General features: G+C 38.0%; 1 protein-coding gene across 2 annotated transcripts in view; it reads right to left on the bottom strand.

Moving 5' to 3' along the window:
• U2AF1 (U2 small nuclear RNA auxiliary factor 1) overlaps positions 1-2848 on the bottom strand; it is a 40625-nt gene extending 37777 nt beyond the window's left edge. The window contains exon 1 of one of the 2 annotated variants that reach the window (XM_088461185.1): positions 2731-2848. In XM_088461185.1, coding sequence (XP_088317311.1) covers positions 2731-2774 — 44 coding nt within the window. In that variant the 5' untranslated portion in view covers positions 2775-2848. The remainder of the gene's footprint in view (positions 1-2730) is intronic. The other variant, XM_088461186.1, reaches the window with a different exon arrangement.
• Between the last annotated feature and the right edge of the window lie 13381 nt (positions 2849-16229).

Here is a 16229-nt window from a genome sequence, read left to right as displayed (position 1 = left end):
CCTCCATCCCGAGTGTCCCCATAGATGCTTCCCTCCCAGCGTTTATCCCCTGAGTGTCCCAATAGATGCTTCCCTCCAAGCCTTTATCCCCTGAGTGTCCCCATAGATGCTTCCCTCCCAGCCTTTATCCCGAGTGTCCCCATAGATGCTCCTCTCCCAGCCTCCATTCCCTGAGTGTCCCCATAGATGCTCCTCTCCCAGCCTCCATCCCGAGTGTCCCCATATATGCTCCTCTCCCAGCCTCCATCCCCTGAGTGTCCCCATAGATGCTCCTCTCCCAGTCTCCATCCCCTGAGTGTCCCCATAGATGCTCCTCTCCCAGCCTCCATCCCCAGGTGACCCCATAGATGCTCCTCTCCCAGCCTCCATCCCCTGAGTGTCCCCATAGATGCTCCTCTCCCAGCCTCCATCCCCTGAGTGTCCCCATAGATGCTTCCCTCCCAGCCTTTATCCCCTGAGTGTCCCCATAGATGCTCCCCTCCCAGCCTTTATCCCCTGAGTGTCCCCATAGAAGCTCCCCTCCCAGCCTTTATCCCCAGGTGCACCCATAGATGCTCCTCTCCCAGCCTCCATTCCCTGAGTGTCCCCATAGATGCTCCTCTCCCAGCCTCCATTCCCTGAGTGTCCCCATAGATGCTCCTCTCCCAGCCTCCATTCCCTGAGTGTCCCCATAGATGCTCTCCTGCCAGCCTCCATCCCCTGAGTGTCCCCATAGATGCTCTCCTGCCAGCCTCCATCCCCTGAGTGTCCCCATAGATGCTCCTCTCCCAGCCTCCATCCCCTGAGTGTCCCCATAGATGCTCCTCTCCCAGCCTTTATCCCCTGAGTGTCCCCATAGATGCTCCTCTCCCAGCCTTTATCCCGAGTGTCCCCATAGATGCTCCTCTCCCAGCCTCCATTCCCTGAGTGTCCCCATAGATGCTCCTCTCCCAGCCTCCATCCCCTGAGTGTCCCCATAAATGCTCCTCTCCCAGCCTCCATTCCCTGAGTGTCCCCATAGATGCTCCTCTCCCAGCCTCCATCCCCTGAGTGTCCCCATAGATGCTCCTCTCCCAGCCTCCATCCCCTGAGTGTCCCCATAGATGCTCCTCTCCCAGCCTCCATCCCCAGGTGACCCCATAGATGCTCCTCTCCCAGCCTCCATCCCCTGAGTGTCCCCATAGATGCTTCTCTCCCAGCCTTTATCCCCTGAGTGTCCCCATAGATGCTCCTCTCCCAGCCTTTATCCCGAGTGTCCCCATAGATGCTCCTCTCCCAGCCTCCATTCCCTGAGTGTCCCCATAGATGCTCCTCTCCCAGCCTCCATCCCCTGAGTGTCCCCATAAATGCTCCTCTCCCAGCCTCCATTCCCTGAGTGTCCCCATAGATGCTCCTCTCCCAGCCTCCATCCCCTGAGTGTCCCCATAGATGCTCCTCTCCCAGCCTCCATCCCCTGAGTGTCCCCATAGATGCTCCTCTCCCAGCCTCCATTCCCTGAGTGTCCCCATAGATGCTCCTCTCCCAGCCTCCATTCCCTGAGTGTCCCCATAGATGCTCCTCTCCCAGCCTTTATCCCCTGAGTGTCCCCATAGATACTCCTCTCCCAGCCTCCATTCCCTGAGTGTCCCCATAGATGCTCCTCTCCCAGCCTCCATTCCCTGAGTGTCCCCATAGATGCTCCTCTCCCAGCCTCCATCCCCTGAGTGTCCCCATAGATGCTCCTCTCCCAGCCTCCATCCCCTGAGTGTCCCCATAGATGCTCCTCTCCCAGCCTCCATCCCCAGGTGACCCCATAGATGCTCCTCTCCCAGCCTCCATCCCCTGAGTGTCCCCATAGATGCTTCTCTCCCAGCCTTTATCCCCTGAGTGTCCCCATAGATGCTCCTCTCCCAGCCTTTATCCCGAGTGTCCCCATAGATGCTCCTCTCCCAGCCTCCATTCCCTGAGTGTCCCCATAGATGCTCCTCTCCCAGCCTCCATCCCCTGAGTGTCCCCATAAATGCTCCTCTCCCAGCCTCCATTCCCTGAGTGTCCCCATAGATGCTCCTCTCCCAGCCTCCATCCCCTGAGTGTCCCCATAGATGCTCCTCTCCCAGCCTCCATCCCCTGAGTGTCCCCATAGATGCTCCTCTCCCAGCCTCCATTCCCTGAGTGTCCCCATAGATGCTCCTCTCCCAGCCTCCATTCCCTGAGTGTCCCCATAGATGCTCCTCTCCCAGCCTTTATCCCCTGAGTGTCCCCATAGATACTCCTCTCCCAGCCTCCATTCCCTGAGTGTCCCCATAGATGCTCCTCTCCCAGCCTCCATTCCCTGAGTGTCCCCATAGATGCTCCTCTCCCAGCCTCCATCCCCTGAGTGTCCCCATAGATGCTCCTCTCCCAGCCTCCATCCCCTGAGTGTCCCCATAGATGCTCCTCTCCCAGCCTCCATCCCCAGGTGACCCCATAGATGCTCCTCTCCCAGCCTCCATCCCGAGTGTCCCCATATATGCTCCTCTCCCAGCCTCCATCCCCTGAGTGTCCCCATAGATGCTCCTCTCCCAGCCTCCATCCCCTGAGTGTCCCCATAGATGCTCCTCTCCCAGCCTCCATCCCCTGAGTGTCCCCATAGATGCTCCTCTCCCAGCCTTTATCCCCAGGTGTCCCCACAAGTCCCGCTGCATCTCAGACACCCCCCCTGGCCTCAGTCCCCTGGGTGTATCCATGGTCCCCCAGCTTCCCGCTCCCTCAAGCCGCCGCAATATTCCTCACTTGTCCTTCTCGGTGCCGAAGATGGACGCCAGATACTCCGCCATCTTCCCCTCCGGTCCCCGCGCACGGCGCACGTCACCTCCTAGCGACCGTCTGCGTCATCTCTCCCCGACTCAGGTGGGCGGAGCTGAGTGACCATAGTAACAGACGGGTGGGCGGTGCGTCCAGCTCAGGCTTCACGCGTGTATGCTGGGCCGCAGCCTGCCCCCCGGTCAGCACAAAGAGGAGACCCCGGGTCACAGCCACACACGCAGGGCTCAGTCACTACTATACTGTGTGCTGGCGCTATGTGCTTCTACTACCCCTGTACTGTCATTGTATCACTATATTATATCACTGTATCACTATATTATATCACTATATTATATCACTGTATCACTATATTATATCACTATACTGTGTGCTGGCGCTATGTGCTTCTACTACACCTGTACTGTCCTTGTATCACTATATTATATCACTGTATCACTATATTATATCACTATATCACTATATTATATCACTGTATCACTATATTATATCACTATACTGTGTGCTGGCGCTATGTGCTTCTACTACACCTGTACTGTCCTTGTATCACTATATTATATCACTGTATCACTATATTATATCACTATATCACTATATTATATCACTGTATCACTATATTATATCACTATACTGTGTGCTGGCGCTATGTGCTTCTACTACACCTGTACTGTCATTGTATCACTATATTATATCACTATATCACTATATTATATCACTGTATCACTATATTATATCACTGTATCACTATATTATATCACTGTATCACTATATTATATCACTGTATCACTATATTATATCACTGTATCACTATATTATATCACTGTATCACTATATTATATCACTATATCACTATATTATATCACTGTATCACTATATTATATCACTGTATCACTATATTATATCACTGTATCACTATATTATATCACTGTATCACTATATTATATCACTGTATCACTATATCATATCACTATACTGTGTGCTGGCGCTATGTGCTTCTACTACACCTGTACTGTCACTGTATCACTATATTATATCACATAACACTATATTATATCACTGTATCACTATATTATATCACTATACTGTGTGCTGGCGCTATGTGCTTCTACTACCCCTGTACTGTCATTGTATCACTATATTATATCACTGTATCACTATATTATATCACTATATCACTATATTATATCACTGTATCACTATATTATATCACTATACTGTGTGCTGGCGCTATGTGCTTCTACTACACCTGTACTGTCATTGTATCACTATATTATATCACTATATCACTATATTATATCACTGTATCACTATATTATATCACTGTATCACTATATTATATCACTGTATCACTATATTATATCACTGTATCACTATATTATATCACTGTATCACTATATTATATCACTGTATCACTATATTATATCACTATATCACTATATTATATCACTGTATCACTATATTATATCACTGTATCACTATATTATATCACTGTATCACTATATTATATCACTGTATCACTATATTATATCACTGTATCACTATATTATATCACTGTATCACTATATCATATCACTATACTGTGTGCTGGCGCTATGTGCTTCTACTACACCTGTACTGTCACTGTATCACTATATTATATCACATAACACTATATTATATCACTGTATCACTATATTATATCACTATACTGTGTGCTGGCGCTATGTGCTTCTACTACCCCTGTACTGTCATTGTATCACTATATTATATCACATAACACTATATTATATCACTGTATCACTATATTATATCACTGTATCACTATATTATATCTCTGTATCACTATATTATATCACTATCACTATATTATATCACTGTATCACTATATTATATCACTATACTGTGTGCTGGCGCTATGTGCTTCTACTACCCCTGTACTGTCATTGTATCACTATATTATATCACATAACACTATATTATATCACTGTATCACTATATTATATCACTGTATCACTATATTATATCTCTGTATCACTATATTATATCACATAACACTATATTATATCACTGTATCACTATATTATATCACTGTATCACTATGTTATATCACATAACTATATTATATCACTGTATCACTATATTATATCACTGTATCACTATATTATATCACTGTATCACTATATCATATCACTATACTGTGTGCTGGCGCTATGTGCTTCTACTACACCTGTACTGTCACTGTATCACTATATTATATCACATAACACTATATTATATCACTGTATCACTATATTATATCACATAACACTATATTATATCACTATCACTATATTATATCACTGTATCACTATATTATATCACATAACACTATATTATATCGCTCTATCACTATATTATATCACTATACTGTGTGCTGGCGCTATGTGCTTCTACTACCCCTTTACTGTCATTGTATCACTATATTATATCACATAACACTATATTATATCACTGTATCACTATATTATATCACTATATTATATCACTGTATCACTATATTATATCACTGTATCACTATATTATATCACTGTATCACTATATTATATCACATAACACTATATTATATCACTATCACTATATTATATCACTGTATCACTATATTATATCACATAACACTATATTATATCACATAACACTATATTATATCGCTCTATCACTATATTATATCACTATACTGTGTGCTGGCGCTATGTGCTTCTACTACACCTGTACTGTCACTGTATCACTATATTATATCACATAACACTATATTATATCACTGTATCACTATATTATATCACTATATTATATCACTGTATCACTATATTATATCACTGTATCACTATATTATATCACTGTATCACTATATTATATCACTGTATCACTATATTATATCACATAACACTATATTATATCACTGTATCACTATATTATATCACTGTATCACTATATTATATCACTATACTGTGTGCTGGCGCTATGTGCTTCTACTACACCTGTACTGTCACTGTATCACTATAATATATCACATAACACTATATTATATCACATAACACTATATTATATCACTATATTATATCACTGTATCACTATATTATATCACTATCACTATATTATATCACTGTATCACTATATTATATAACTGTATCACTATATTATATCACATAACACTATATTATATCACTATCACTATATTATATCACTGTATCACTATATTATATCACATAACACTATATTATATCACATAACACTATATTATATCGCTCTATCACTATATTATATCACTGTATCACTATATTATATCACATAACACTATTATATCACTATCACTATATTATATCACTGTATCACTATATTATATCACTATCACTATATTATATCACTGTATCACTATATTATATCACTATACTGTGTGCTGGCGCTATGTGCTTCTACTACACCTGTACTGTCACTGTATCACTATATTATATCACATAACACTATATTATATCACTGTATCACTATATTATATCACTGTATCACTATATTATATCACATAACACTATATTATATCACTATCTCTATATTATATCACTATCACTATATTATATCACTATACTGTGTGCTGGCGCTATGTGCTTCTACTACACCTGTACTGTCATTGTATCACTATATTATATCACTGTATCACTATATTATATCACTATACTCTGTGCTGGCGCTATGTGCTTCTACTACACCTGTACTGTCATTGTATCACTATATTATATCACTATACTGTGTGCTGGCGCTATGTGTTTCTACTACCCCTGTACTGTCACTGTATCACTATATTATATCACATAACACTATATTATATCACTGTATCACTATATTATATCACTATATCACTATATTATATCACTATACTGTGTGCTGGCGCTATGTGCTTCTACTACACCTGTACTGTCATTGTATCACTATATTATATCACATAACTCTATATTATATCACTGTATCACTATATTATATCACTGTATCACTATATTATATCACTATACTGTGTGCTGGCGCTATGTACTTCTATATTACATCACTATCGCTATATTATATCACTATACTGTGTGCTGGCGCTATGTGCTTCTATATTACATCACTATCGCTATATTATATCACTATACTGTGTGCTGGCACTATGTGCTTCTATATTACATCACTATCCCTATATTATATCACTGTATCACTATATTATATCACTATATTATATCACTACTGTGTGCTGGCGCTATGTGCTTCTACTACCCCTGTACTGTCACTGTATCACTATATTATATCACTATACTGTGTGCTGGCGCTATATGCTTCTATATTACATCACTATCACTATATTATATCACTATACTGTGTGCTGGCGCTATGTGCTTCTATATTACATCACTATCGCTATATTATATCACTATACTGTGTGCTGGCGCTATGTGCTTCTATATTACATCACTATATTATATCACTGTATCACTATATTATATCACTATACTGTGTGCTGGCGCTATGTGCTTTTACTACCCCTGTACTGTCATTGTATAACTATATTATATCACTATACTGTGTGCTGGCGCTATATGCTTCTATATTACATCACTATCACTATATTATATCACTATACTGTGTGCTGGCGCTATATGCTTCTATATTACATCACTATCACATATCACTATACTGTGTGCTGGCGCTATGTGCTTCTACTACCCCTGTACTGTCATTGTATCACTATATTATATCACTATACTGTGTGCTGGCGCTATGTGCTTCTACTACCCCTGTACTGTCATTGTATCACTATATTATATCACATAACACTATTATATCACTATACTGTGTGCTGGCGCTATGTGCTTCTACTACCCCTGTACTGTCATTGTATCACTATATTATATCACATAACACTATATTATATCACTATACTGTGTGCTGGCGCTATGTGCTTCTACTACCCCTGTACTGTCATTGTATCACTATATTATATCACATAACACTATATTATATCACTATACTGTGTGCTGGCGCTATGTGCTTCTTCTACCCCTGTACTGTCATTGTATCACTATATTATATCACTATATTATATCACTGTATCACTATATTATATCACTGTATCACTATGTTATATCACTATACTGTGTGCTGGCGCTATGTGCTTCTTCTACTCCTGTACTGTCTCTGTATCACTATAGTATATTACATAACACTATATTATATCAATGTATCACTATATTATATCACTGTATCACTATATTATATCACTATACTGTGTGCTGGCGCTATATGCTTCTATATTACATCACTATCACTATATTATATCACTATACTGTGTGCTGGCGCTATGTGCTTCTACTACCCCTGTACTGTCATTGTATCACTATATTATATCACATAACACTATATTATATCACTATAGTGTGTGCTGGCGCTATGTGCTTCTACTACCCCTGTACTGTCATTGTATCACTATATTATATCACTATACTGTGTGCTGGCGCTATGTGCTTCTACTACCCCTGTACTGTCACTGTATCACTATAATATATCACTGTATCACTATATTATATCACTATACTGTGTGCTGGCGCTATATGCTTCTATATTACATCACTATCACTATATTATATCACTATACTGTGTGCTGGCGCTATGTGCTTCTACTACCCCTGTACTGTCATTGTATCACTATATTATATCACATAACACTATATTATATCACTATACTGTGTGCTGGCGCTATGTGCTTCTACTACCCCTGTACTGTCATTGTATCACTATATTATATCACATAACACTATATTATATCACTATACTGTGTGCTGGCGCTATGTGCTTTTACTACCCCTGTACTTTCATTGTATCACTATATTATATCACTATACTGTGTGCTGGCGCTATGTGCTTCTACTACCCCTGTACTGTCATTGTATCACTATATTATATCACATAACACTATATTATATCACTATCACTATATTATATCACTTTACTGTGTGCTGGCGCTATGTGCTTCTACTACCCCTGTGCTGTCATTGTATCACTATATTATATCACTGTATCACTATACTGTGTGCTGGAGCTATGTGCTTCTACTACCCCTGTACTGTATCACTATATTATATCACTGTATCACTATATTATATCACTGTATCACTATATTATATCACTATACTGTGCGCTGGCGCTATGTGCTTCTACTACCCCTGTACTGTTACTGTATCACTATATTATATCACATAACACTATATTACATCACTGTATCACTATACTATATCACATAACACTGTATTATATCACTGTATCACTATATTATATCACTATATCATATCACTATACTGAGTGCTGGGGCTATGTGCTTCTACTACCCCTGTACTGTCATTGTATCACTATATTATATCACATAACACTATATTATATCACTGTATCACTATATTATATCACTATACTGTGTGCTGGCGCTATGTGCTTCTACTACCCCTGTACTGTCATTGTATCACTATATTATATCACATATCACTATATTATATCACTATACTGTGTGCTGGCGCTATGTGCTTCTACTACCCCTGTACTGTCATTGTATCACTATATTATATCACATAACACTATATTATATCACTGTATCACTATATTATATCACTATACTGTGTGCTGACGCTATGTGCTTCTACTACCCCTGTATTGTCATTGTATCACTATATTATATCACATAACACTATATTATATCACTGTAACACTATATTATATCACTATCACTATATTATATCACTGTATCACTATATTATATCACTGTATCACTATGTTATATCACTATCCTGTGTGCTGGCGCTATGTGCTTCTACTACCCCTGTACTGTCATTGTATCACTATATTATATCACATAACACTATATTATATGACTATACTGTGTGCTGGCGCTATGTGCTTCTACTACCCCTGTACTGTCATTATATCACTATATCATATGACTATACTGTGTGCTGGCGCTTTGTGCTTCTACCCCTGTACTGTCATTGTATCACTATATTATATCACATATCACTATATTATATCACTATACTGTGTGCTGGCGCTATGTGCTTCTACTACCCCTGTACTGTCATTGTCATTGTATCACTATATTATATCACATAACTATATTATATCACATAACACTGTATTATATCACTATATCATATCACTATACTGTGTGCTGGCGCTATGTGCTTCTACTACCCCTGTACTGTCATTGTATCACTATATTATATCACATAACCCTATATTATATCACTGTATCACTATATTATATCACTATACTGTGTGCTGGCGCTATGTGCTTCTACTACCCCTGTACTGTCATTGTATCACTATATTATATCACATAACACTATATTATATCATTATACTGTGTGCTGGCGCTATGTGCTTCTACTACCCCTGTACTGTCATTGTATCACTATATTATATCACATAACACTATATTATATCACATATCACTATACTGTGTGCTGGCGCTATGTGCTTCTACTACCCCTGTACTGTCATTGTATCACTATATTATATCACATAACTATATTATATCACATAACACTATTATATCACTGTATCACTATATTATATCACTATATCATATCACTATACTGTGTGCTGGCGCTATGTGCTTCTACTACCCCTGTACTGTCATTGTATCACTATATTATATCACATAACACTATATTATATCACTGTATCACTATATTATATCACTATATCATATCACTATACTGTGTGCTTCTACTACCCCTGTACTGTCATTGTATCACTATATTATATCACATAACACTATATTATATCACTATACTGTGTGCTGGCGCTATGTGCTTCTACTACCCCTGTACTGTCATTGTATCACTATATTATATCACTGTATCACTATATTATATCACTATATCACTATATGATATCACTATACTGTGTGCTGGCGCTATGTGCTTCTACTACCCCTGTACTGTCACTGTATCACTATAGTATATTACATAACACTATATTATTTCACTGTATCACTTTATTATATCACTATACTGTGTGCTGGTGCTATGTGCTTCTACTACCCCTGTACTGTCACTGTATCACTATAGTATATTACATAACACTATATTATTTCACTGTATCACTTTATTATATCACTATACTGTGTGCTGGCGCTATGTGCTTCTTCTACCCCTGTACTGTCACTGTATCACTATAGTATATTACATAACACTATATTATATCACTGTATCACTATATTATATCACTGTATCACTATATTATATCACTATACTGTGTGCTGGCGCTATATGCTTCTATATTACATCACTATCACTATATTATATCACTATACTGTGTGCTGGCGCTATGTGCTTCTACTACCCCTGTACTGTCATTGTATCACTATATTATATCACATAACACTATATTATATCACTATACTGTGTGCTGGCGCTATGTGCTTCTACTACCCCTGTACTGTCATTGTATCACTATATTATATCACTATACTGCGTGCTGGCGCTATGTGCTTCTACTACCCCTGTACTGTCACTGTATCACTATAATATATCACTGTATCACTATATTATATCACTATACTGTGTGCTGGCGCTATATGCTTCTATATTACATCACTATCACTATATTATATCACTATACTGTGTGCTGGCGCTATGTGCTTCTACTACCCCTGTACTGTCATTGTATCACTATATTATATCACTATACTGTGTGCTGGCGCTATGTGCTTCTACTACCCCTGTACTGTCATTGTATCACTATATTATATCACATAACACTATATTATATCACTGTATCACTATATTATATCACTTTACTGTGTGCTGGCGCTATGTGCTTCTACTACCCCTGTGCTGTCATTGTATCACTATATTATATCACTGTATCACTATACTGTGTGCTGGAGCTATGTGCTTCTACTACCCCTGTACTGTGACTGTATCACTATATTATATCACTGTATCACTATATTATATCACTATACTGTGCGCTGGCGCTATGTGCTTCTACTACCCCTGTACTGTCATTGTATCACTATATTATATCACATAACACTATATTATATCACTATACTGTGTGCTGGCGCTATGTGCTTTTACTACCCCTGTACTTTCATTGTATCACTATATGATATCACTATACTGTGTGCTGGCGCTATGTGCTTCTACTACCCCTGTACTGTCATTGTATCACTATATTATATCTCTATACTGTGTGCTGGCGCTATATGCTTCTATATTACATCACTATCACTATATTATATCTCTATACTGTGTGCTGGCGCTATGTGCTTCTTCTACCCCTGTACTGTCATTGTATCACTATATTATATCACATAACACTATATTATATCACTATACTGTGTGCTGGCGCTATGTGCTTCTACTACCCCTGTACTGTCATTGTATCACTATATTATATCACATAACACTATATTATATCATTATACTGTGTGCTGGCGCTATGTGCTTCTACTACCCCTGTACTGTCATTGTATCACTATATTATATCACATAACACTATATTATATCACTGTATCACTATATTATATCACTATATCATATCACTATACTGTGTGCTTCTACTACCCCTGTACTGTCATTGTATCACTATATTATATCACATAACACTATATTATATCACTTTACTGTGTGCTGGCGCTATGTGCGTCTACTACCCCTGTGCTGTCATTGTATCACTATATTATATCACTGTATCACTATACTGTGTGCTGGAGCTATGTGCTTCTACTACCCCTGTACTGTGACTGTATCACTATATTATATCACTGTATCACTATATTATATCACTATACTGTGCGCTGGCGCTATGTGCTTCTACTACCCCTGTACTGTTACTGTATCACTATATTATATCACATAACACTATATTATATCACTATACTGTGTGCTGGCGCTATGTGCTTCTACTAACCCTGTACTGTCATTGTATCACTATATTATATCACATAACACTATATTACATCACTGTATCACTATACTATATCACATAACACTGTATTATATCACTGTATCACTATATTATATCACTATATCATATCACTTTACTGTGTGCTGGGGCTATGTGCTTCTACTACCCCTGTACTGTCATTGTATCACTATATTATATCACATAACATTATATTATATCACTGTATCACTATATTATATCACTATACTGTGTGCTGGCGCTATGTGCTTCTACTACCCCTGTACTGTCATTGTATCACTATATTATATCACATAACACTATATTATATCACTGTATCACTATATTATATCACATATCACTATATTATATCACTATACTGTGTGCTGGCGCTATGTGCTTCTACTACCCCTGTACTGTCATTGTATCACTATATTGTATCACATAACACTGTATTATATCACTGTATCACTATATTATATCACTATATCATATCACTATACTGTGTGCTGGCGCTATGTGCTTCTACTACCCCTGTACTGTCATTGTATCACTATATTATATCACATAACACTATATTATATCACTGTATCACTATATTATATCACTATATCATATCACTATACTGTGTGCTTCTACTACCCCTGTACTGTCATTGTATCACTATATTATATCACATAACACTATATTATATCACTATACTATGTGCTGGCGCTATGTGCTTCTACTACCCCTGTACTGTCATTATATCACTATATCATATCACTATACTGTGTGCTGGCGCTATGTGCTTCTACTACCCCTGTACTGTCATTGTATCACTATATTACATCACTATACTGTGTGCTGGCGCTATGTGCTGCTATATTATATCACTAGATTATATCACTGTATCACTATATTATATCACATAACACTATATTATATCACTATACTGTGTGCTGGCGCTATGTGCTTCTACTACCCCTGTACTGTCATTGTATCACTATATTATATCACTATACTTTGTGCTGGCGCTATGTGCTTCTACTACCCCTGTACTGTCATTGTATCACTATATTATATCACTATACTGTGTGCTGGCGCTATGTGCTTCTACTACACCTGTACTGTCACTGTATCACTATATTATATCACATAACACTTTATTATATCACTGTATCACTATATTATATCACTATACTGTGTGCTGGCGCTATGTGCTTCTACTACCCCTGTACTGTCATTGTATCACTATATTAGATCACTGTATCACTATATTATTTCACTGTATCACTAAATTATATCACTATATTATGTGTGCTGGCGCTATGTGCTTCTACTACCCCTGTACTGTCATTGTATCACTATATTATATCACTATACTGTGTGCTGGCGTAATGTGCTTCTACTACCCCTGTACTGTCATTGTATCACTATATTATATCACTATACTGTGTGCTGGCGCTATATGCTTCTATATTACATCACTATCACTATATTATATCACTATACTGTGTGCTGGCGCTATGTGCTTCTACTACCCCTGTACTGTCATTGTATCACTATATTATATCACATAACACTATATTATATCACTATACTGTGTGCTGGCGCTATGTGCTTCTACTACCCCTGTACTGTCATTGTATCACTATATTATATCACATAACACTATATTATATCATTATACTGTGTGCTGGTACTATGTGCTTCTACTACCCCTGTACTGTCATTGTATCACTATATTATATCACATAACACTATATTATATCACTATACTGTGTGCTGGCGCTATGTGCTTCTACTACCCCTGTACTGTGACTGTATCACTATATTATATCACATATGACTATATTATATCACTGTATCACTATATTATATCACTATACTGTGTGCTGGCGCTATGTGCTTCTTCTACCCCTGTGCTGTCATTGTATCACTATATTATATCACTATACTGTGTGCTGGAGCTATGTGCTTCTACTACCCCTGTACTGTGACTGTATCACTATATTGTATCACTATATTATATCACTGTATCACTATATTATATCACTGTATCACTATATTATATCACTATACTATGTGCTGGAGCTATGTGCTTCTACTACCCCTGTACTGTCACTGTATCACTATATTATATCACATAACACTATATTATTTCACTATACTGTGTGCTGGCGCTTTGTGCTTCTACTACCCCTGTACTGTCATTGTATCACTATATTATATCACATAACACTATATTACATCACTGTATCACTATACTATATCACGTAACACTGTATTATATCACTGTATCACTATATTATATCACTATATCATATCACTATACTGTGTGCTGGGGCTATGTGCTTCTACTACCCCTGTACTGTCATTGTATCACTATATTATATCACATAACACTATATTATATCACTGTATCACTATATTATATCATTATACTGTGTGCTGGCGCTATGTGCTTCTACTACCCCTGTACTGTCTTTGTATCACTATATTATATCACATATCACTATATTATATCTCTATACTGTGTGCTGGCGCTGTGTGCTTCTACTACCCCTGTACTGTCATTGTATCACTATATTATATCACATAACACTATATTATATCACTGTATCACTATATTATATCACTGTATCACTATATTATATCACTATACTGTGTGCTGGCGCTATGTGCTTCTACTACCCCTTTACTGTCATTGTATCACTATATTATATCACATAACACTATATTATATCACTATACTGTGTGCTGGCGCTATGTGCTTCTACTACCCCTGTACTGTCATTATATCACTATATCATATCACTATACTGTGTGCTGGCGCTTTGTGCTTCTACTACCCCTGTACTGTCATTGTATCACTATATTATATCACATATCACTATATTATATCACTATACTGTGTGCTGGCGCTATGTGCTTCTACTACCCCTGTACTGTCATTGTATCACTATATTATATCACATAACTATATTATATAACTGTATCACTATACTATATCACATAACACTGTATTATATCACTGTATCACTATATTATATCACTATACTGTGTGCTGGCGCTATGTGCTTCTTCTTCCCCTGTACTGTCATTGTATCACTATATTATATCACATAACACTATATTACATCACTGTATCACTATACTATATCACATAACACTGTATTATATCACTGTATCACTATATTATATCACTATATATATCATATATCACTATACTGTGTGCTTCTACTACCCCTGTACTATCATTGTATCACTATATTATATCACATAACACTATATTATATCACTATACTATGTGCTGGCGCTATGTGCTTCTACTACCCCTGTACTATCATTGTATCACTATATTATATCACATAACACTATATTATATCACTATACTATGTGCTGGCGCTATGTGCTTCTACTACCCCTGTACTGTCATTATATCACTATATCATATCACTATACTGTGTGCTGGCGCAATGTGCTTCTACTAACCCTGTACTGTCATTGTATCACTATATTACATCACTATACTGTGTGCTGGCGCTATG

The sequence above is a fragment of the Taudactylus pleione genome, unplaced genomic scaffold (genome assembly GCF_031769625.1).
Source record: "Taudactylus pleione unplaced genomic scaffold, aTauple2 ptg001024l, whole genome shotgun sequence".
Lineage (NCBI taxonomy): Eukaryota > Metazoa > Chordata > Amphibia > Anura > Myobatrachidae > Taudactylus > Taudactylus pleione.
The sequence above is the reverse complement of the archived record's forward strand: the minus strand, read 5'-3'. Positions and strand labels throughout refer to the sequence as shown.